Here is a 23956-nt window from a genome sequence, read left to right on the forward strand (position 1 = left end):
TTCAATATTTTGGTTTTATCGCCCACGACAATTCATTATTGTGGTTTTATCGCCCGCGACAATTCATTATTTTGGTTTTATCGGCCGCGACAATTCATTATTTTGGTTTTGTCGCCCGTGACAATTCAATATTTTGGTTTTGTCACCCGCGACAATTCATAATTTTGGTTTTGTCGCCCGTGGTTTTGTCGGAACATTAAGTTTTTGGTCGAACAGTGTGTTAAGGTTGTTTTGGAAATTTACTCGGTCTGGTATATTTTGGATTACTGTGTATGTCATTTGTCAGGACATTAAACAGAAGACGACTTAGGATACTACCTTGCGTGACTCCACTAGTTAGACCGTCTCACTCCAAGATGAGGCGTTCCGTTGATTTCGGTTACAAGTTTCCGTTCAGAGATAACTGATGTGCCATTTGGGCGACCTATCATTGATACTGTTTCCTAATAGCCTGTTCAGTAATGGCTGATGTTGAGCCTTATCAAATGCTTTGTTGAAATCCACCGTTGAACAGGATTCTAAGACTGTGCAGAAAACCCGTTATCGCTGCTTTGCAGCTATATTTATTATTATTATTATTATTTTTTCCACACATTTTTTGTCAAAAGTACATAGGCTTTTTTACATTACCGCTGTTGCCGATACAATCCGTCTGATATCATTCAGCTCAGTTCGATCTACAAATACTCCGTGCGAATTTTGAAGAATCAACGTTACAAAAGCACTGTCGGGCCGTAAACATCGAAAATTGAGCCCCATTCAAAGAGCCGACATGTTTTTCTAAGTCGTCTTTCCGAAATCTACCGCACGTTTCTTGTCACATCGATCATCAATTCAAGCATAAATTAACAAATTTATTACCGAAAGATTGCACATTCTGTCGCGGTTTCTAAAAACTAATTTTAACAGTAACCCATTTTCCTCATCAAATTATATTACTGATACACAGGAAATTTACTACTTTAGATTTTAAAAGCACTGTCGAGCCGTAAACATCGACAAATCGACGTGTGTCACTACATCGTCGTTCCGGGGCTGAGAATCAAATCGAGTACAAATTAATTTATTACTACCAGTGATTTGGTTGCGGGCGTTAAGCAGTTAATTTAGCAATACCTATTTTTCTTTACCAAATTAACCGTGTATTTACTATGATAAATCATGAGTGTACCGGGGAGTCGTAGGCCTAAAGTAAACACGCCGAAGAGATATAGCGGAGAAAAGCTGTTATGTCGACGAGGTATCAAAATAAAATAATATATTACTTTATTCGACCGCAGGCTTCAACCTCTATATCAATACCATCAATACTCTATATTTCCTACAGTACATACCGATCATTGTCAAATGCACAAGGTATTTACTAAATACAAGTATATAACACACTCCTTTCCGTATGCTGGAGTCACATTTGAAATTTGGAGTAAGCGTTCGCTGTGGGGGAAAGGAGATCGTTCGCTTTGTCGCTTGAAGTGTTTATCGAGTTTTACGTGGCTTTAGGCCTACCGGTATTGAGCTTTACTGTCTCAAACAAACACAGTATAATTGTTGCGTTTATTAACGGACTCATTGGATGGAACTTCAAAACAAAATTTTCGACATTTAGGAGGGTTGTTATTCAATAGGCCCACGACCAATCTGTCCGGATGTTAGGCCTACGCATATACATAGGCCTACATAGGCTAGTAGCCTCTAATAGGTTAAAGCTGAGTTCACTGTAAAGGAGGAATCAGATTTATTAAAGTGCATGTTAATTAGTGATTTACTGGTTCTGACTTGTAACGATCAATCACAATTATCAATTTTATTGACAAAAATTAAAATTTTTTTGAAAATTTCGTCTGAGCAGACAGCTTTATAAGCCAGACTTTTCATCATAAATGAAACTGGTATTTCTTTAATTCCTATGACTTAAGCCGGGGGTGGGTCGGCCTTGCGATGGCTTGTGACTCACTGCGAGGCCATTCACTGCGACCGCCAGCGACGATTGTGTCGCAACGACTCATCGACCTACGCTCCCTTGCGACAGGTTGTGACTGTCAGCAACGCCAGTGACAAGGAGTCGCACGTGTTCTACTTTCTGCAACGCGACACGACTGTCACAACCGACCTACGTGCTCTTGCGACTGGCAGAAACTAGTCGCACACAGTCGCTGACAATCGTATCGCAACCGATTTGCGCCAAAACTTGCGATGCAACGCGAGGATCGCATCGCGTCACAAGGCCAACCTACGTCCAGCTTTGAGTTACTGCGGAGCCCCAGAAATATCTTTTTTCTCGTTCAAAAGACCTTTCGCTTGTAAATTCTTTCTACGGAACAAAATTTATTTCGTTCAAACCAATAATATTCTGTTCGATTGAACCAATTTGAAAAAATCGTTAGAACAAAGTTGAACAAACTTTTTTGTTGAAACAAAAGGTTTTTTCGTTCGAACAATCGTCCGATCTAACAGAATCGTTTAAATTTGAACAGAATTTTCTAGTCAGAACATTAAGTTTTTCGTTCGAACAAGTATATTGTAAAAAGTTTTTTCTCCGAACCAAAAGTATTAATATTTTAACGTTGAAATAAACTACTATCTCGAAGTTTCATTTTCGGACTTTTTATTATCATTGTGGGATTCTCTCCTCATCGCGTCAACACGGATATAGTGTTCTACCAATCGTGATCATGCTACCCACGGCTACATAGGCTAGTAGCCTCTACTAGGTTAAAGCTGAGTTCACTGTAAAGGAGGAATCAGATTTATTAAAGTGTGGCTGTCAGCAACGCCAGTGACAAGGAGTCGCACGTGTTCTACTTTCTGCAACGCGACACGACTGTCACAACCGACCTACGTGCTCTTGCGACTGGCAGAAACTAGTCGCACACAGTCGCTGACAATCGTATCGCAACCGATTTGCGCCAAAACTTGCGATGCAACGCGAGGATCGCATCGCGTCACAAGGCCAACCTACGTCCAGCTTTGAGTTACTGCGGAGCCCCAGAAATATCTTTTTTCTCGTTCAAAAGACCTTTCGCTTGTAAATTCTTTCTACGGAACAAAATTTATTTCGTTCATACCAATTATATTCTGTTCGATTGAACCAATTTGAAAAAATCGTTAGAACAAAGTTGAACAAACTTTTTTGTTGAAACAAAAGGTTTTTTCGTTCGAACAATCGTCCGATCTAACAGAATCGTTTAAATTTGAACAGAATTTTCTAGTCAGAACATTAAGTTTTTCGTTCGAACAAGTATATTGTAAAAAGTTTTTTCTCCGAACCAAAAGTATTAATATTTTAACGTTGAAATAAACTACTATCTCGAAGTTTCATTTTCGGACTTTTTATTATCATTGTGGGATTCGCTCCTCATCGCGTCAACACGGATATAGTGTTCTACCAATCGTGATCATGCTACCCACGGATCGAAATATCGTATTAAAATTCTTCTTCTTCACGTTCCCGTACCTCGTCGCTAGCTTCCGAAATTATGAGAAATGCTATATCAAATCCAGGACTACCAAAAGTAAAGTCAAGTTCCTTCAGGAGTGTTATGCCGAAAAAGTGGTTCCGCGATCACTTTCTTGGATTTGGAAATACGACTCCAGCTCTGCGTTTCCACCCGAAGCTAACAAGCAACTCAAATTCGCTATAGATCGTGCTAAGGAAGACTGTAACTATCAGTTCTACAAATTCCGTCAATCTCAAAATTATTTGAAGTCACACGTACCGGACCTATTCCTCTGGAAATCGCTCTCCACTATTGTTCAAGGCTCTGGAAAATCTCATCAGCACAGAAAGTCCGTGGATCTTACCAACCAACTGAATAAACTCATTGATTCCAGCCCTTGGACTAGATTTAGCAACACCGAAAACATAGTAAATTTGTCTTCAACCACGTTATCTTCTACTCAGTGTCAACTTCTCGGCTACGGTTTGAATTTTTCTCTTCCTCATCAAGATAAACATGTTTTAGACTTTGTCACCCAATTGGAATATCGCAAATCATCTCCGAACAGTTTGGACTATAACTTTATATTCATGAATCTACAGGCTATTTGCGATCAACTCAACAGGAACCTCTTTGAATATCTACCTCGTCGATTTCGGCTAGCCCTCCAAGAACTACGGAAGTTAAAGACTATTAAAATATCTAAGGCTGATAAAGGTGGCAAGATTGTGATTTTAGATCTGGATAATTATAATGTTAAAATGCAATCTCTCTTGGATAATCCTGGTGTTTATAAGAAACTTAAATCGAATCCTCTTCCTCGTATGCAAGCTAATTTCAACAGAAGTCTTTCGGATATTATTAAACGTTTCCCCTCCGCTAAAGAAACTCTGAATAAGTTCCATTCACGTCTTCCCTCTTTACCATATATCTATGGATTGCCTAAAATTCATAAAGATAATGTTCCACTGTGCCCTATAGTCTCCAATTGTAATTCTCCTACATACCGGTTATCTAAATTTCTCGCGAAACAGTTATCTCCGGTGCTCGGTTCGATCGTTCTCTCCGTCGCACCTTCGCCATAATCAACACTTACTTGAACGTATTAAGAATATTATCCCTGGCAACGACAAATTTATATCATTTGATGTTACTTCCCTTTTTACCAATGTTCCTCTTGGACCTACTCTTGATTTCTTAAAACGCAGATTACCATCACTTAACATTAACTTCGGCATTCCTACGGATTGTATCATCGACCTTATCTCTATTTGTACGACGGACTCCTTTTTTGAATTCAACAATTGTTTTTACGAACAGACATTCGGTATCGCTATGGGAAATCCTCTTAGTCCTATTCTAGCCAATTTATTCCTAGAACATGTTGACTCTGAAATATTGCCTTTTTATACTGATATTCACCCTAAAATCTGGCTCAGATATGTTGACGATGTTCTGGCTTTGGTTCCCTTTGACTTCAATGTTGATAACTTTCTTGTATATTTAAACTCCCTTTACCCGTCTCTGGCTTTTACGTATGAATGGGAATCTAATAGTAAAATACCTTTTCTGGATGTTTTGATTTTTAACTGTGGATCCTTTTTGAAATTCGCGGTTTATAGGAAACCTACCAACGCTGAATCCTACCTCCATTACTTCTCTTTTACTTCTCCGGATATTAAACTCGGTTTAGCTCAAGGATTATTTCTTCGCGCTTTGAGAATTTGCGACCCCTTATTTCTACCCGATGAAATTCACCATATTAACCAATCTCTCAAAAAACTTGCCTACCCCGATTTCCTATTGAAAAAAGCTCTACTTAAAGCTCGTACTACGCATTTTAGAAATAACAACCTTAGAACTCCTACGTTGGCTACCGATAAACAGCCTATCATTGTACCGTATGTACCTTTCCTCGAAAATGCTAAAGTTTCTCTTCGGTCACTAAATAAACAACTTATCTTTAAATACAATAATAAACTTAGTAACATATTGATTAATAACAAACCGAAAACCGAATCCCTAAACTGTGGAATTTATAAAATACCTTGTAAAGTTTGCGACAAAGTATATATAGGAGAAACAGGTCGGAATCTTAATCAACGCATAAAAGAGCATAAATTAGATGTAAAACACTTTAAACCTGAAAGCGGAGTTGCTAGTCATGTTTTTCAGACTTCACACAATTTTGATTTTGCTAATGCTGAATTAATTTACCCTTGCAGCGATAAAACTAGAAGACATATTTTGGAATCTGCATTAATTATTGAAAATTCGAACAACGTTGTAAACCTTAACAATGGTTTTTCACCCCATAATAAACTTATATCAAAATTCCTCTGTAAACTGGTTAAACTCAACACTTGATTTCCCCTTTGATTATTTGTTATTTGTTCTCTCATCAAATTCGTCTCTGACTTAACTTGTATTCACCTTTGTTTTAATTTAAGTGCCCCCTAGTTTGTCTTTCTTTTTACTACTGACTTTAAGTTTCATTTATATTTATACTCACTATTGTTGTTTATAATTACCCCTTAGTTTGCTTCCCTTTTAATCTATTTTAGCGTGTAACTGTTTCTACGTTAATTTTCCTTTAGTTTGTATCATCTCTGATTACTTGAATTAGTCTCTTTGTCTCTGGATTGTATATATATATCTCATAATTTCTGTAGTATCTCATTATTCCTGAAGATGACTATTAGGATATAGTCGAAACGTTGAAATAAACTACGAAGTTTCATTTTCGGACTTTTTATTATCATTGTGGGATTCTCTCCTCATTGTATAGGAATTGTAATCGGAGGAATATTATATTTTAAATTTTAATTTTTTATTATGTAAATGGCAGAAGGCGGAGAAGATATTCCATTGGAAGGCATGGGAAATAATAATGAAGGATATATTGATGATGAACCGCAACCCAATTTAAATGAAACTAATATTGATGATGATAATGAATCAGCATATAATTCTAATTTAGCAGATGGTGGTCATAAAGCCCTATCAACAGATGAATATGATAGAAAAACTAGATCGAAAATATATCCTGAACATGAAAATCCAAATTTAGTAAAAAAAAATTAGAATATAATCAATATATTTATAAAATGTAAACCTATATTTGAAATATCTGGGTATAATATAAGTGATAGAGATGCTGAACGTTTAGTAGAAAATCTAAAACTTTTTAAAGGTAAATATTATTATCATTTGGATGGTGATTATTATATTGATATCACTAATCAAAGAACAAGACTAAATAAAATATTAGCGGAATCAACTTTGAAAAATTTAGAGACATTTAGAATTAAGAGAATAAGTAATAGTAATGAAATAACTGATGTTACACAGGAAGAAAGAGATGATAATATAACAGAATTTAGTGAAAGAATTGATTACTTATTCAAAATAATCAATAAAAATTCAGAAACAGAAATGGAAGAGTATAGAGATCGATTAGATAAATTAAGATCTTCAACACCCGAAACATCGAGAAGAGATATTCAACAAATTGATAATGATTCAAGTCAATTACAATTAGGAAAACGTTTAGATAACTTACTGGATACAATGAATTCATTTGAAGAAGATATGATTAGTGTTTTAGATACACCCGGTACAGAAACTGGAATAAATCGAATACAATCTTTACTAGAAAAAGGATTAATTGATTTAACTGATGATGAATTAGTAGCATTTCGTAAAGAAATTAAAGGTATGCAAGAATCATCTGTTGAAATTGCTAATATTAAGATGAGATTTTCTAAAATAACCATGTTAGAAGAAGAATTAACTAATGCAAATGAAAAATTAAAACAATTAAATAAAGATCTTCAAGTAATCGAGGAAGCTGATTATGAAAGCAGAAAGTTAGCTTCAGAAAAAAAAAATTGATGATTTAAAATATAATATAGAATTACAGAAAGAAGAAAGAGATACATTATCAAAATCATATAATCTTAATCATATTGAAAAATTAAAAGTTATTTTTAAAGATTTGTTGATAAAACCAGATTCTAGAATATCATTAAACGATAGAATAAGATTATTATTCAAATTAGAAGGAATAACAATTCTTTCAATTCTAACAGCTGTAACTATGTTATTTACAACAATTGGTTTAGCAATATCAAATTCTTTGAAATCTACTCCTACTCCAAATAAACCAGATAAACCTCCAGATAATAATTCTATACAAGATAAAGTTAAGGATGGTTTAAAGAAATTGGCGAAATATTTATGGGAACTATCTAAAAAATCTGCTGCAGCATTGCCCGGAGTTATTGTCTCAATTGTTGGTTTTATATTGAAATCTGCAGGAAACATTATTAACTTTGCTGCTGAACATATTATTTTATTTCTAATTACAGTTGTAAGTGCAATTATTTTTGGGTTAGTAAACATGATAAAAAATAAATAATTAATTTTTTTGTTAAATAAATGAGTGGGAGTTATATCAATCCTTCTAAGAATCATAGAATATCTAATGCTATTAAAGCAGAGAGATCACATCATATAATTAATTACTCATAACCCTTCTAATATTAATCCCGATGAAACTTTATATGTTAGAATTCCTCGATTAACACAAAATACTTTTTATGTTCCAAATAGTATTTATCTATCAGCCGATATAAAAGTAACCGGTAATGATAATAATTATGTTGTTGATAATGTTGGAAGATATTTGATTAAAAGATTAACAATAAAGATCGGTCCAGAAACAGTTTTCTCATTAGATGATTATAATTTATTTATGCATTATAAAGATTTATGGTTAACTAAAGAAAACAGAAATAATATGATATTTCAAGGAATCCAATCAGAAAACCAAAATAAATTAAGATCAGAAGCTAATAGCGATTAACTAATGCTATAGATAAATTGATAAAAAGTATATATGGAAGCAAATATAAAATTCCATTAGACTTTGAATTGATAAATAATAATGCGCCTTTATATAAATACGCAATTCAAGAAGATGTTACATTCGAAATAACATTTGCTCCTGTTAATGAAATTGTAATATCTAGCGCTAATAAAGATATGAGTTATAAATTATCGAATATATGTTTAGAATATGATACAGTAACTGATGAAAATATTTCAAGTATAATTCAAACTAAATACAATCAAGGATTTTCATTATTATATGATAATATTGATAAATTTAAAACTGTAACTATTAATGCAAATGATGAAATAATTAATGAGAATATTAACTTCCCAAGAAGATCTATTAAAGGTATATTAATATTTTTTACCATTGCAACATATACTAATGGCGCAATAAATGTTGATAATTATTATAATCCTGAAATAACAAAAGTAGAAATAACTATCGAAGGAATAGCAAATAAAATATTTTGTCAAGGAATGAGAATGATAGATCAATGGCCAGAAATTAGAAAACATTTTATGAATGAAAAAGTAAAATCATCTGAAAATTGTAATATTAATCAAATTGATTATTATACCGGCAATAAATATGCATTATGGTTAGATTTTAGAACAACAGAGGATAATTCATTACATGGTTCTGGAAAAAAATTACAGAACACTAAAGATGGAATACAATTATTCATGAAAAAGAAAAGAGGAGACAAAAATTTTAAAATGCACATTTATATTATATCTGACGCGCAATTAAATATTGTAAATTGTCAATTAAATAGTGTTATGTATTAAAATTTTAACTTTGATAAAAATTTATATAATAAATGGAAGGAGGTTAAGTATATAAACATATTCCATACATCGATACACATGAAAATAATGATGGTTTATATTATGTAATACCTTGTAATATAGCTTTGATATTTGATCCTATTTTCAAAATTTATAAAACTAAACTAATAGAAATCGATAATAATAAAAGTGGTGTTGTTGATAATTTAAGTAATGTAATTGATAATAATGTAATACCTTCTACATCTAATAATGTAATACCTTCTACATCTAATAATGTAATACCTTCTACATCTAATAATGCAATACCATCTACATCTAATAATGTAATACCTTCTACATCTAATAATGCAATACCTTCTACATCTAATAATGTAATACCTTCTACATCTAATAATGGAATACCTTCTACATCTAATAATGAAATAATATTAAATATTAGTGAAAATAGAAATTATTGTGATCATTGTAAAGGTGAATTTTCAAACGCCCCATCAAATTGGAATAAACATATGAATACAAAGGTACATATTACTAATGTAATAGAACGTGTTGGTTTAAGAGAATTTATAGAACACCCATTTAAATATGTTACAAAGTTTGTTTCAAATAAAAAAGTAAATGGTAAAGAATTATATGAAGATTTATTATTAGCAACACCTAATAAAAATGAATTAGATTTAACCGATGCTAATAAAATATAAGGATCAAACACTGTAAATGAAATATTAGGAGCAAACACTAATAAAGATGATGATGAAAATATAGTTACAGATAAGCATATTGATAATAAAGATTCTATGAAACATAGAGTAGAAAATAATGATAAATCTGATTGGATGAATAAGCATAACAATGAAACAACTATTGATGATGCGGTAAAAAGGGTGAAGAATAAGTATAAAAATAAAACAACTATTGATGTAGATTCGGTAGAGCATTTGAATAAATTGTTGGGGCCTGATAGTGAATTGGAGAGTGATGATGAAAGTGATTAAGATATTAATTATATTTAACTCAAATAATAATATCAGTTGAAAATTGTATAAAATAATAGTAAATAAAAAAGGGGGTTTTAAGTATTTAAGGTATTTAAGGTATCTAATACATATCTAATACAATCTAATACATAAAATATCTTATTTTATAAACTGATATTCATATGGAAATTGAAACCCCAGGTATTAGGGTATCTAATAGGGTATCAGGTATTAGGGTATCTAAAAGGGTATCAGGTATTAGGGTATCTAATAGGGTATCTAATACATAGGTATACAAATAGTTATTTTATAAATTTATATTCATAGGGAAATTGTAGTCTCAGTAATAATTTTGAACCTTTATTATTCTTTAATTTATTCATATATTCATCATGTAATTCAGTAGGTATAATTTGATTTTCTTCCAATGATTGTTGCATAGATTTTCTATCCTTATTGTAGAATAAAACTAGAAATCTTATATTCTCCCTAAAGTCTTTAAACATTGAATTATATTTTTGATTTAAAACCCATGTTGTTATCCCGAAATGTCTCCCAGAGAAAGCTATTCCATAGGCTTGATATTCGAAAATGTTATGACACCAGTAGAAATTAATGTCATAACCGATCCTAATTGAAATGAAGTATAACCAACCCATTTTTGTAATTCAGTCATAACTAAATAGTCATTTTTCAAATCACTACATAATTTATTTTCACCATCAATTGGTATTAACTGGTTACATAACTTAGAATAACATTTGACAATACCATCTGAAATAGAATCATTTATTCTAGCTAATCTAGCTTCTTCATAAATCTTAAAATATTTTATTACTTTATCTGGTTTCATAGCATCTAATTCTTGAAAAGTAATAGTCTTAGTTAAAAATTGTTTACACTTTCCGCTAGCAATCAATAGTTCAAGATGGTGTTTACAATATAAATAGTATTCATAATCTATATTGTTATTAACTTGAATATTATTTTCAATTTTGGTTGGAATATCCTTATTATCACTAATACCTAAATCATCTAATGTTTTTTCAATATCAATACTATTCTTACTCGATTTCTTTGACATTTATATTGGAGAAATTTAATAAGAGAAATATTATAAGTATTATAAAATGATACTAGCATCTCTTTAGGTTAATACTAAATTGACTAGGTTAGTTAAAGTTAAAGAATTTCTATTCAAATCTATTCAAAATCTATTCAATCTAATGTCAATTAGAATTACCAAAAGAAAATATTAAAAATATAATAGAATTCACAAGCAGTTGAAGTTATTGTTTTTTTATTATATTTTATTTAAATTAGGATTTAATATCTCACTACTATTGTCTATCTATTAGGAGCAGTAATTATAACTGTCCAGATAAGTCATTTCGGATTCTCGATAATAAATCCTAAAACTGAAAATAAATTCAAAGAAACGACTGGTGGAAATACTATTTCATAAACACATATATTTTATTCTACAATCATTATCGATTTCCACATTCCAAGCCGCTCGGCAGCCGAGCAGTAAGGTATGCGTGGAATGCAGGAATCAATAAAGTATAATACAACATCTGTCACTGTGTGTGACATTAACAACAGCTGAATGACGCAATTGAAATTCCGGCAAACGCAATGCATTGAAAGCCTATACAGTATGGCTAAACTGCTACAGTCTCATGAGTTGAAATATCCATAATTTCTGATTCCACATCCATCTATCTTCACTTTCTTGATTCAATGGTCTTCATTTTGTTATCTAAAAGATAAATATCTAGCGTAGAATAAAACTAACTTGAAGTTGTAGTTGTAAAATATTAATTACAACACTTAAACATGGCCATTTGTGGCGCATCTTACCAGGATAAGTTTTACATGTTTAACGTTTCCCAACGCCTTAATAACAACAAAAACAGTACTTACATTTATAACTGTAAACTCCTAAAATTGTGTTTATAGAGAGAATACCCTATGCGCTTCTATGCTTATGTGCTGCGCGCTTATAACTGCCAGTTATTCACTAGCTAAACACTGTCTGATCAACATATGTTCCTTTGTGATGTAATTGATTAATCCTTTTCAACTGAAATAGCACATTTGATCAATATTCAAATGAGGTGCGCCGCATTCAACTGAATATAACGTGCGACAGATGTTTTTGTAAACAACCTAATACAATTGCATATAGGTAGTTTGACATAGATCGAGAGTAACCGGTTTTCTAAGCGCTTAAGCTTCAACGTATTTTTCATTATGTGTTGAATTCCATAATTCAACAAATGTCTTTGCTTTATCCAGTTGATCTAAATATAATTTCATATCTAGTTTGTTAGATTTAATTATGTTTTCCTTCTTTTCTAAAGGTCTTAAATTTCTCCATCTCCATATTAGCTTCTTATTATAATCATCACTCATGTCAAATTTAGAAATCGGCAACACATGATCAATATGAAAGTATTCACCATAATTATCTATATTCATTTTATCATCGAATTGATATATTATCCATGATATGAAAAATTCATCTGAACAACCCAATAAATTAGATAGTGTTTCTGAATGCGTTTCTTTGTTAAATAATTATGTTAATCTAGATCTTTAGCATTGTTTCAATCTAAAATTAAGATCTGTTTGATATCTTCCTCTCATATATTCTGCCATATAATAATTATAATGTTCTATATTATCTTCTCGATATTGTTTGGTATATAGTTTAGTGCAAGTTTTACAGCAATATTGAAAACCATCTTTGCTAATCTTACGCTTACTAAATTCTGTTAAAGCTAATTTATCTAATTCACACTTAGAACACTTCTTGTAGTATATATTTATAACACCAGTGTTATTTGTAATATTGATGGTTTGTGGTTGTTCTGATTCCATTTTAATATCAAATTTTTTTACTAAATTGATTTCCATATTTGGAGTTATGATATTTTGATTTAAGATGGTGTGATTTATTGCTTTGAGTATAATATTTTCCACAATTACATAAAACGCTTTCATTAGGATTATATTTAGACGTAACAATTTCATTATCTAAGTTACATTGAGTTCCAACATCTTTAAATGATTTTTCATTATCTAATTCACATTGAATACCAATATTTGATGAATTTTCATTATAGATAATTGGTTTATCATCAAAATTTGAATAATATAATTGTCTTTTTTCAATTCTTAAGTTAATCAAATCATTGTAATCTTTTGAAAGTATTATATCACTTTTTCTTTCATTGAAAGGGGTTTCAAGAATATTTATAATTTTTCATCTAAAGTTCCTTTATGATTTAAAAGTGTATTAAATATGTTAGGATTTTTGATTCCATTATCTATCAGTTCAATAATTAAATATGCTTCATTTGATAATATTTGATTGATTATAGAAATATTATCAATTTTATATTGTCTTCCATACACTAAATTTGTTGCTGAGATATAATTTTTAATGTTAAATAATGAAAATAAGTTATCATTATTCATATTTCTAATATGACTTTTATATTTTAAATGTTCTTTATAATATCTTTTATCACTGAATGATTGATTACATGTATCACATTTATATGTTTCTTTTTCATTCTTTAATTCATCTAATTTAGTTTCTAATATATCATCTTCATATTCTAATTTCAATTTATTCTCTAAATGTGTTTTAGTTTTATTGTGTCTTGCTTTTTGGGATTTATCTATATTGATATTACATGTTGGGCAGTAGTACTTATTTGCTTCCATTTTAATATCAAATTTTTTATTAAAATTGATTTTAGAAGTTATTCATTTATATTTTATTCATATATATGAATATTTTAAGAGTAATAGGGGTTTAGTTGTTTCAAATCAAAGGTTGAAGGGGCGAGTGAGTAAAAAATAAAAAATAAATTCGAGTGTGCGAGAATTTATTTTTTATTTTTTATGAGCTCGACCCTTCGACCTTTGGTATGAAACAACTAAACCCCTATTACTTCAATATACTGGCGTATTTTACCTATAGAATACAAATGGTAGTTTGCTGTCCTACAAATAGAATTTACGTGATAATTAAAAGACAAAGATTCATCTATGATAACACCCAGATTTTTAACTTTAGTGGAGGGAAAAATATCAACACCTCCAATCGAAAGATGTAAATCTGCAGGGAATAGGCGCTTAGCATATCGAGAACCTAAAATAATAAATTCTGTTTTATCCGAGTTAGCGTGAAGCTTGTTAACAGTCATCCACTGGCAGTTGAATAAAGTTGCAACAAGGTCATCAATGTTTGCTACTGTAGATAACACCTCATTTAACATATTTGGATTAATAGTCTTATAAAGTTGATCATCATCTGCATATATATGATACAAACAGGATAAATTACTAATTATTTTACCAATAGGTTGGGAATACAAAGTAAAAAGTAGAGGTCCGAGGAGTGAACCTTGCGGAACTCTGCAGTTTAATGGTTTACTAGATGAACTTGAACCGTCGACCACAACTGTCTGACTTCTATTTGTCAGATATGAATGAATAAGAGTTAAGACAGTATCATGAAATCCAAAATTATGGCGAAGACAGTCAATGAGGATATCATGATCTATTGTGTCGAAGGCTGCTGAAAGATCTACCATAAAGACAACGTAACCATTATTGATAGCACAATGAATATCATTACTCACTTTAACCAATGCTGTTTCTGTGCTGTGATTGGCTCGATAAGCGGATTGGGAAGTTTCATAAAGACCATGATTTTCAAGATGTACAGTAATTCTAGAAACAATTACCTTTTCTATGACCTTAGACAAAGAAAGGAATGATTGAAACAGAACGATAATTTTTCAAAACCTGAGCATCGAGAGTTGGTTTCTTCAATAATGGATGAATGATAGCCTGTTTAAGCTCATCTGGAAAAATACCAGAAGTGAAACATGCATTAACTATACTAACGATAATACGAAGCATGCCAGATGATGCAATTTCAGATTTCAAAACACTGGTAGGCACAGGGTCTAAGACATTAGACATAATGACTTTAGAAAGTTTAGAAAGTTTACAGTTAGTTTCAGTAAAATTTGACAATGAGGGAGGGGTTTGATGTTCCACCTCAAACAGCAGTTCACCATCCTGTGAATCTACATGTTCTCGGATTTTTGCAATTTTATTATAAAAATAACTGCTGAGTTTCTCAGCCACCTCTTTACTATCACCCGTAGGTAACTGTTTTGGTGATTTATTTAAAAGGTCACGATTGATGATTCTGTAAGTCTGCTTCAAATCAGTCATCTTACTACGATAATATGTAGATTTAGCGTTCGTTATCAACTAGACAACTAAATCCCGTTGTGACTTAAAAAATTTCTTTATGAATTTCAAGTCCGGATTTCAGCCACTGTCTTTCAAGTTTTCGCTTCAGTTGCCGGGCCTGGTGTATTTCAGTGGTATACCACTTCGATGTACCAGTGCGGATTATAACTTGACGTGTCCTAAGCGGTGCCTCTAAGTTTAGCAAGAGCACCAATTTCATTATACTGGTGCACTAACTCACCGGCATCCACAGCCGATGACGCAGCGATAGTTGATGCCCAAGAACTACAAAGTACACGAGAATTGACACTACGCAAATTTCTTCAAAAAGTCTTGAATTCAGGCTTTAATTCAGCAATGCTTTGGGAATCTATAATGTTATCTTTGATCCAGGTTTCTGTAAACACTGCCAAATCAGTTTTAGTGGCTAGAACATATTCATTCAGTAAGGTGGATTTATTTACCACAGATTGAGTGTTGAGCAGAATAGTTTTCAAAGGTTCACAATTTGGCTTATCGTCAGTTGCCACAGGAACATTGATCAGATTACACCAATTTACACCAGAGGGTTTTAGGTTCATAGCACACACTCTATGTCTCAAATTATTGCCAACTCTGCAGCCACGCTTGGTTGACTTTGCTTTGTTGATTCCAAGTTTACAAATCTTCGTATATATATGACATGGAAGTCTATTACCTAAATAACTGAACCATTTAACATATCCAAGCCTTGTAGTACTATAAGCTAATGTATGTCCTGCCATCTGTTGACTAGTTCAGCACTAATAATAGTTTTAAAATATTCCAAATTAAGACCATTAAGTGTTATAAAATCCACTAAATGAGAATCCAGGTAAATCACTAAATATTAATGAATAATCCAAGAAGAGTTCTGTGCAGTTACTCCAGCTATTTTAGTATAAAATTTAAGTTTAATCCAGAGCTCTGACAAGGTGATGCCATACAGGGGCGCGACCTTCACCTGTATAATGTTTCATAATTCCGATAAGATGATGCTCAATATCCTTTTCTGTTGTAAAGCATAAATCATTTGTAAACATTTCATTATTTTTTGATGTTTTATTTCTTTTTGTATTATAAATATTTAAATCTAAAAATATAATTTCATTCAATGATAAACCAGAACCTTCAAAATGTCTTTCTTCAATATGGCGTTTAAATTCATTAAATATTTTTTTCTAATTTCTCTTTTATTTGTGCTTTGGAAATTATTTCTCCAGAATATGTTTGAATGTTATATTCCGTTTTTTCTTCTGATTTTACAAAACTTACTTTTCCAGAAATACAAATTTTTGGGTATTCAATATCCATTATTTTTTCTATTGTCTAATCTTCTATTGTTGTACCTTTGAAAAATCTAAATATAATAGCTGTAGGACCAATTTTACTATGTAATACTTCTAAAATTTCAATTGTATCTTTTATTTCTAGTGAATCAATATAATTTCTAACATTTTCCATGTAAAGTTTATTTGAAATAGATCTAGTTTTTGAATCTGGTTTTTTAATAGATTTTTTTAAACCGGAAGTGATGTCATACGGTGAGCGAGTGTTACTACTTAAATCATTGCGTTTGAGGCGCTATTCAGAAGTGATTCGACCTGGTTTATGCTCCTTTCATACTAATCGGATGGTACAGGTACGTACATGCAAATAGATTTAGTTTTTGAATCTGGTTTTTTAAAAGATTTTTTACTCGTTTGTAATCAAAATATTATGTTCCTAAAATATTTTTAATTAAATTTTGTTGATGTTTTTGTAATTCAAGGTGTCTTTTATAATTCTTATTATTTATAAATTCATTACAAATATTACATTTAATTTTATCTTTCTTTCATGAGTTCTAATTGTTCTTTTCTTTCATTGGAATTTTCTGGTGTCTCAAAATCTATAACATTTTTTTTCATGATTTCCAGTTTCTTCATGTCGAGATTTTTGGACAATAATATTGATTTTTATTATCAATTTTACATGAATTTTTAGGGTTTTCTGACTTTCGTCGAAAACCCTCTTGAAATTCTGTTGATTATTATTATTATATATTTTCCGCCGATTTCGTCAAATAAAATTCATCTTCATTCAGATTCGGCAACTGACAGCTTCGAAACGAAATGTATAAATTGATACTGTAATAACGGTCTCTCTGAACCAACAGATTGTCTGAATGTACTTTCCATCCTATTTGAAACTTAAAATTACTTATTAGGTTACTGTAAATAAAGAATTGAATTGAATTGTTAGACAACAAGCCCCGGCGAAATAACAGTTTGTGACGTCATTAAGTAAGAAAATAAAGGAGGGCTCCGATAATTTCCAAATCACGGGGGACTATACTGGGGTTAGACCATTCAACCAAAAAGAGGATTGCTCCGATAATATCCAAATCATCTCATTTTATTTTTTCCATCGAATACCCGGTAATTAATTTTTCCTATCGATCACATGCATCCAGAAAACTCGTTATCGCTGCTTTGCAGCTATATTTTCTTGTTCACTGTCTAGCATTTATTAGGAAAAAAATTACGAGTTGCGATGAGTGATGTCCCGACCTCTCGACCTCTGATCTGAAAACGTCATTTTCCAATAACTACCATGATGTAGTGAAAACTCTATCAAATATATACATGTACTGTACTAGTCATTACAAGTATACTCAGCCCCGTCAACTTTTTTGTGAATTTGCCACCAAGTTGTGGATTGAGTATTTCGTATATTCTCCGGACCTGAGTGTATGTTTCGCAACCGTGTTAAATTTGCTGTACTTGTTTGCCCAGCCCCGTCAACCTTTTGTGATTTTTTGCCACCAAAATAATGATTTGGACGAACGGACGGACGGACGGATGAAGAGTGAACTTAAGTCCCAAGTGGGCTAAAAACCGTCTTGACTAGGATAAACATTCTTGGAACATTGTAATTGAATTGTCTACTAAAATATTATTGTTTTACGGCTCATTTTTGTAGGGGGCATGTAACGTTACAAGTGTGTGCACTTAGATCCTGTATTGTGTAATGTACATTTCCAATGTTTGTCCTTGTATCACTGGGGGATATCATATACTATTGCAGTGATTTCATGCTACTGTTAGTGAGTGGTTTGGTATAAATACTATGCCACCAGTGACATTAGGCAGTTTTTGGTTTGGACTTGTCGTCGGTGAATAATCAGAATGTATATAGTGTACATCGAAATCTCCTCTCATCTATCGGTTATTCCTGACCGTAACAGTTTATAACTTACTGGCTCCTTTCCTGAGTAAATATTCGACAACTTTAACTCGATTGTATCTAGCTGCGTGATGTAGAGCTGATAATCCTGATTGTGGTTCGATTGAATCGATTGCATCTATTGCTGCTGGATTCTCTACGTGAGATTTTACTACATCTAATAATCCTTCACGAGCCGCCTGCAAATAATCAACCCATCATTATCAAATCCACCGCGCGGAGTTAGATACTTCAATATCAAAAATCAATGATATGTTTAATATTTCATTTGATTCTATTTATACATTCTAGGACGTATTTCAATATCTGAAGAAAATGCTTTTTTCCATTCCATTTTGCGTTCACAAGGTTTCACATAAATGACTTTAGTGACCTTGACCATTGACCCAGGGACTCCAAAATCAGTAGGGCTTATCATCTTCCCAGGGGTGGTAACTTAATTAATTTATTTTTTATTCTTACAGCAAAGTACAACGCTCATTGAGCAGAACAAAAAAAATATGTTTATACAATAGACAAATTATAGCCTGATGAAAAGGTGCACAGCAAATCAATATAAATGTATGATATGAAATTGTCATCACTTTTTAGTGGATACAGAAGAATTCTACAAGTGAAGTGATTTCACTGTTCGAAAATTGAAAATTTGGGTCATTCTTAATTTCAAGAAACTTCATAATAGACTTGGCATTATATACTTATTCACTAACTCAGGGTCATTTAAAGATGTGTATATATCAGGAATAGTTTGTATTAGTGTGAACTTATCAAATCTATAGAGGCTGGACATATGGATAATGAAGCGCCCTAAAGTAAATCTGCTCCCAAATATTGCCAACCTACAGCAGCGGGGTAAATAAAGCTAAATCATGGGCAAAGGAATGTAACCCAACATATTTCTGTCCGACGTAGCACCCATAAGACGATGCTTCTAATCTCTTTAATATGTCATCTATGTAAACATTGAATGAAATCGGAGAAAAATTCGCTCCTTGTTTAAGCCCGTTGGAAGCATTGAAAAAAATATGAGTAGTTTCCATTCCACTGGGTTCTGATATTTTGATTAGTATACATATTTATAATAAATCTAATAATCTGAACATTAATCCCCCTATCGAATAGGAGTGAAAAAAGTTTAATATCTGTGATTAATACGATCGAATGTGCGTAAATAATAAAAAATGACAGTTACCACCCCTTTTATTGTAATAATAAATGGTTTCATTAAGGACAAATGACAGTCAGCTGTTGGTTTTAAATCCGAATTGGAACTCGCTAGAAGATAGTAATGTTGAGTTGATCTTAATCAAAGTATTGTCAAAAACTTTTCCTGAGACACCCCTGAGGGCGATGCCTCGATAATTAGTTGAATCTGAAAGTGATTTACGTTTATTTTTAGGTGTTGATATAATTGTTGTCACCAAAATACTGTCGGTACAATGTGCGTGTTTAATCATAATTAAATAATGTCGTAATATATTGAAAAAGTTTATCCGTCCCATTAATCAGGTGATCAGTATACTGACCAAGATATCCATCATTTTTCCCTTGTTTAATTTCAAAATACTGTCTTTGATGAGGTCGTCGGAGAATTAGAGTTTGTGATCTATCGTTGATTTGAAACATTTAATTTATTTGATAGTTTTGTCATTTCACCCTTATTGAACCCCACTGAGTTGTATTGTTCTTCATATTGAGAGGCAAATAATTTAGCAATATTTTCAGAAGACTTCATTTCGTCTATGCTAGTTGGTATAGATACATCCGTCCCAAGGATACGTTGTACCTGTTCCCAAAAAATTTGGAGTTTCCTCCAGATAATGAAACGGCTAACTGTCTTGATCTATTTCTATTGGAGTGTTTTTATGAATTTTACGGTCCTATGATATTCTTTTCGGGTACGTTCCCGAATATCGAAAATTTAACCTTCTTTAGGTCTCCCATTGCTTTTCCATAGATTATGCCAGAATAATGCCTTATTGCGAATATTTCTAACGTTTTCATCCCACCCTGAGTAAGCATTTTTACGTTTTTTACGTCCACTATTCGAAGTTTTTGGTATTGTATCTTTACTCGCGTCTGTACAGGCTTTTATGATCTGGCTAAATAGTTGCTTAATTAATTCACCATGCTCTGTACAGTTTACCTTTATCACATGCTATCAGACCAGCTGATAGAGTAACGAAATCTAAGTTATTATCTAATGCTGTTTATAAGCCTGAAAGTTGACAACGGTGGTCCTATGCAATAACGTTTTCTCAGCAAACTTCAAAGGTGTATAACTAGTTCTACTGATTAGCTCGGGAATATTTAGTGGAGACTAATCGGGAGGTGATCGGAATAGTTATCCAAACATTCAGTTCTCAAATGACAAGGCACAATCTACAAAATTGCTACTAATAAGAATATGATCGATATTTGGCCGTTCATAGTTCTGTTTACTTTCAACGGTATAATCTACTTTATATAAGGTGTAACATGAACCTGAGAATTCATTTTCTAAAATATCTTTCAACATTATAGTATGTGGGGATGACCGTTGGAAATCAGTATTGAAGTCACCTTCCACAATCATAAAATCGGCATTTTGATTTACACATTAATTCACTAAGATTTATACACGTATTTATTTATACCCGTATTTATACTCATCTATGTTTGATTCCTCATAAAAAGAGCAGTCGCACGGCATATAAACACAGGCGATGAGAATATTCATATTATGTATAATTCAATGATGTATCTGGTATGATGAGCCGTTCGATGATATACTGCAAATTCATTGTTTTTCAAGGAATCAGCAAACGAATAAAACTGTCCTTCGTACATCCAATGTTCTTGAATAAAATATCAGTTTTGTTTAAAATCTTTTTCACAAATTCTGTTCTTCCTGGGCCTAGCCCGTAAGAATTGTACGATGTAATAACGATAGCTATTGTAACACAATATAGTTTTAATACTTTATCCATCATGGTCTAGGAAATTGAGTTTTGGTGAAGGGTGATTTCGTGACGGTCATATGCACGTTATGCATATTTTTGCTTTGGATTTTTAATGCGTCTCGTGCATCTAAATTGTGATTTATGCGAGTGTGGTGAGAAGAAATAATAAAAATTGAACGATATTAAAGATTATATATGAAATGGTATCTATTTTCAACTCCGTTATTTGTGAAGAGAAAGCTGTTACTTAGTTTCTTCTCCATGTTGATTCCTTGGGACTAGAAAACGTATCGGTACTAGACGGCGGTTTCGGTCAAAATAATTTTTAAGGAACCGCGGTACATGTTTGGTCGTAGCACATTTTACGTTTGCAGCCATCTAAAACTACATACGGCCCAACCTAGAGCGACCGTACTCAAATCTACTAAGATCGCAAAAAGTCGATTAACTTTGATAACCGGTGCTTGCTCTGGTGCCGATCTCTTTCTATAGTATTAGTGAAGAAATTCCGTGTTTTAAAAAATTCTGCGATTCCGTCATTCCGGTCTGTAGGTGGTGCTCCTATAAAATTACTGTTGTTTTTTACTGATTTAAGAAGGATTCCGACCAAATCTATGTACGGCATTTAAACTAACAAGTCTAAACCCGTTATCGCTGCTTTGCAGCTATATTTGAATTTGTCACTTTTCTACCTTGCTATTTATTAAATCAGTACATTTTGCGATGTCCCTCTAATACTTTTGGGTTTGAACGTAAATGAAATAAACAAATAGCCTACTCAGATTTGAAATGACATGTTAACCGAAAATAAAACTAATTTAGAAAATCTAAGGAATCAGTTATTATCGATAAAATGATGAATACGATTAAATACCTTTATCAAATTCATTCTGTTGAGCTTCGGATATTTATCGAGTGCAATAAATTCACTTTCTCGATATCTTTTCGCGATTAAATCGCCAACACTAGCAACATACTTCATAGCAGTAGGAGGCTCACCGTGAGCCGGCCTGGATTTCAATCTGAGAGTCGATCTAGGTAACATGCTTTCTGCCGTCTCCAACGCACTGGTGAATTACGCACTGTCATATCATATATCTAACTATCATTTAATCATTCCTAGGTTCCAACCAGGAAATTGATTAATATATTTTGTGAAGGTACCGCGGGTTAGGGGTGAGAGGTTTAATGTACAGCCGGATAAATATAAGTCATAAATTTATCCGGCTGTACAAACCTCTCACCATAACATTGTAATACAATACATGTTTTGTGTCTATATTGTTTAAGTAATAAACTGATACGTATCAGTTTTACTTCGTATCAATGATTGATGATATCCTGGTTATAAGTCAACATTGTAGAAAATAATAAAACTTCCTTAATTTACGTACTCGTGTGTCTTTGGTGCTTGGTTTTTTGAAAGCAGACGCATGCCATTTTGACATTTTGATATTCGATGTATATGAATCCGACCAGAAAGGAAGCCTGGTGCCCCAACCCCGAAGTCATCTAGTGTTAAACTGCCAATAAGACTCTATGATTAGATGTTTAGAAGAATGTTTCAACGCTCTAACTAGTTAGACAGTAAATAAACTAATGTTAAGTGAATGACTTTCATGATAGACGTGTTAAGACAGAGTCAACAATGATGACCACCATTAACTCTTTACAGAACTGTAAATCGTGAATATTATTACAATCAGCTCATTCTTTTTAAGCTGATTGTGTTCAAGATCTAATAACAACTTTTATTACAATAAGTAGATAACATTCATCAAATATGCTCTTAATGACTCGCGGGGAACACAGTGAACTCTAGCGCCGGGGCTCTACCTAACAGGGTGGACGTATCAGTCGTAACCATCGCTCATCTATCGATCTTACCCTAGCAGGCCCCATACTTAATATCTCCAGCTTGCCAGTCGATCATGCTAACCATAGATCGTAGTGGTTGAGAAAGTTTAGAAGTCATCTGATTTGACCCTAGGGTTAAAATTTGAAAAAAAAGACTCAAATTTTAACCCAGGGTCAGACTAGAGTTGAATCCTTAATTCAGAGTTAAAATGGCTGCCCTCTACTTGATGGCTGGGCGACAAGCTAAGGAAAAGTCATATTCCTCGAGGATAGACCGTATTTTAACAGATGATGAATGCTACCACCGATATAGCAGGCATTGAGCGACTTCACGGTCTGTTATCACACCATCTTGTTGACAGAGATTCGAAACGTGGTCTACCTTTAACCAAAAAACCAGACTTCTGATAGCAATGCACTTTTACGCAAGTGGATAATTCTTAGAAGTGATTGCTGATAGTTTTGGGGTGAGCAAATCGACGGTGTCAAGATGTATAAGCGAAGTGACCAATGCTCTATA

At 32.5% G+C, this 23956-nt stretch overlaps 1 protein-coding gene across 1 annotated transcript in view; it reads right to left on the reverse strand.

Moving 5' to 3' along the window:
- LOC141904793 (transient receptor potential cation channel subfamily A member 1-like) overlaps positions 1-22631 on the reverse strand; it is a 45929-nt gene extending 23298 nt beyond the window's left edge. The window contains exons 1-2 of the mRNA XM_074793466.1: positions 22454-22631; positions 18651-18816 (exon numbers count right to left, since the gene is read on the reverse strand). Coding sequence (XP_074649567.1) covers positions 18651-18816; positions 22454-22624 — 337 coding nt within the window. The 5' untranslated portion in view covers positions 22625-22631. The remainder of the gene's footprint in view (positions 1-18650; positions 18817-22453) is intronic.
- Between the last annotated feature and the right edge of the window lie 1325 nt (positions 22632-23956).

The sequence above is a fragment of the Tubulanus polymorphus genome, chromosome 4 (genome assembly GCF_964204645.1).
Source record: "Tubulanus polymorphus chromosome 4, tnTubPoly1.2, whole genome shotgun sequence".
Taxonomy (NCBI): Eukaryota; Metazoa; Nemertea; class Palaeonemertea; order Tubulaniformes; family Tubulanidae; genus Tubulanus; species Tubulanus polymorphus.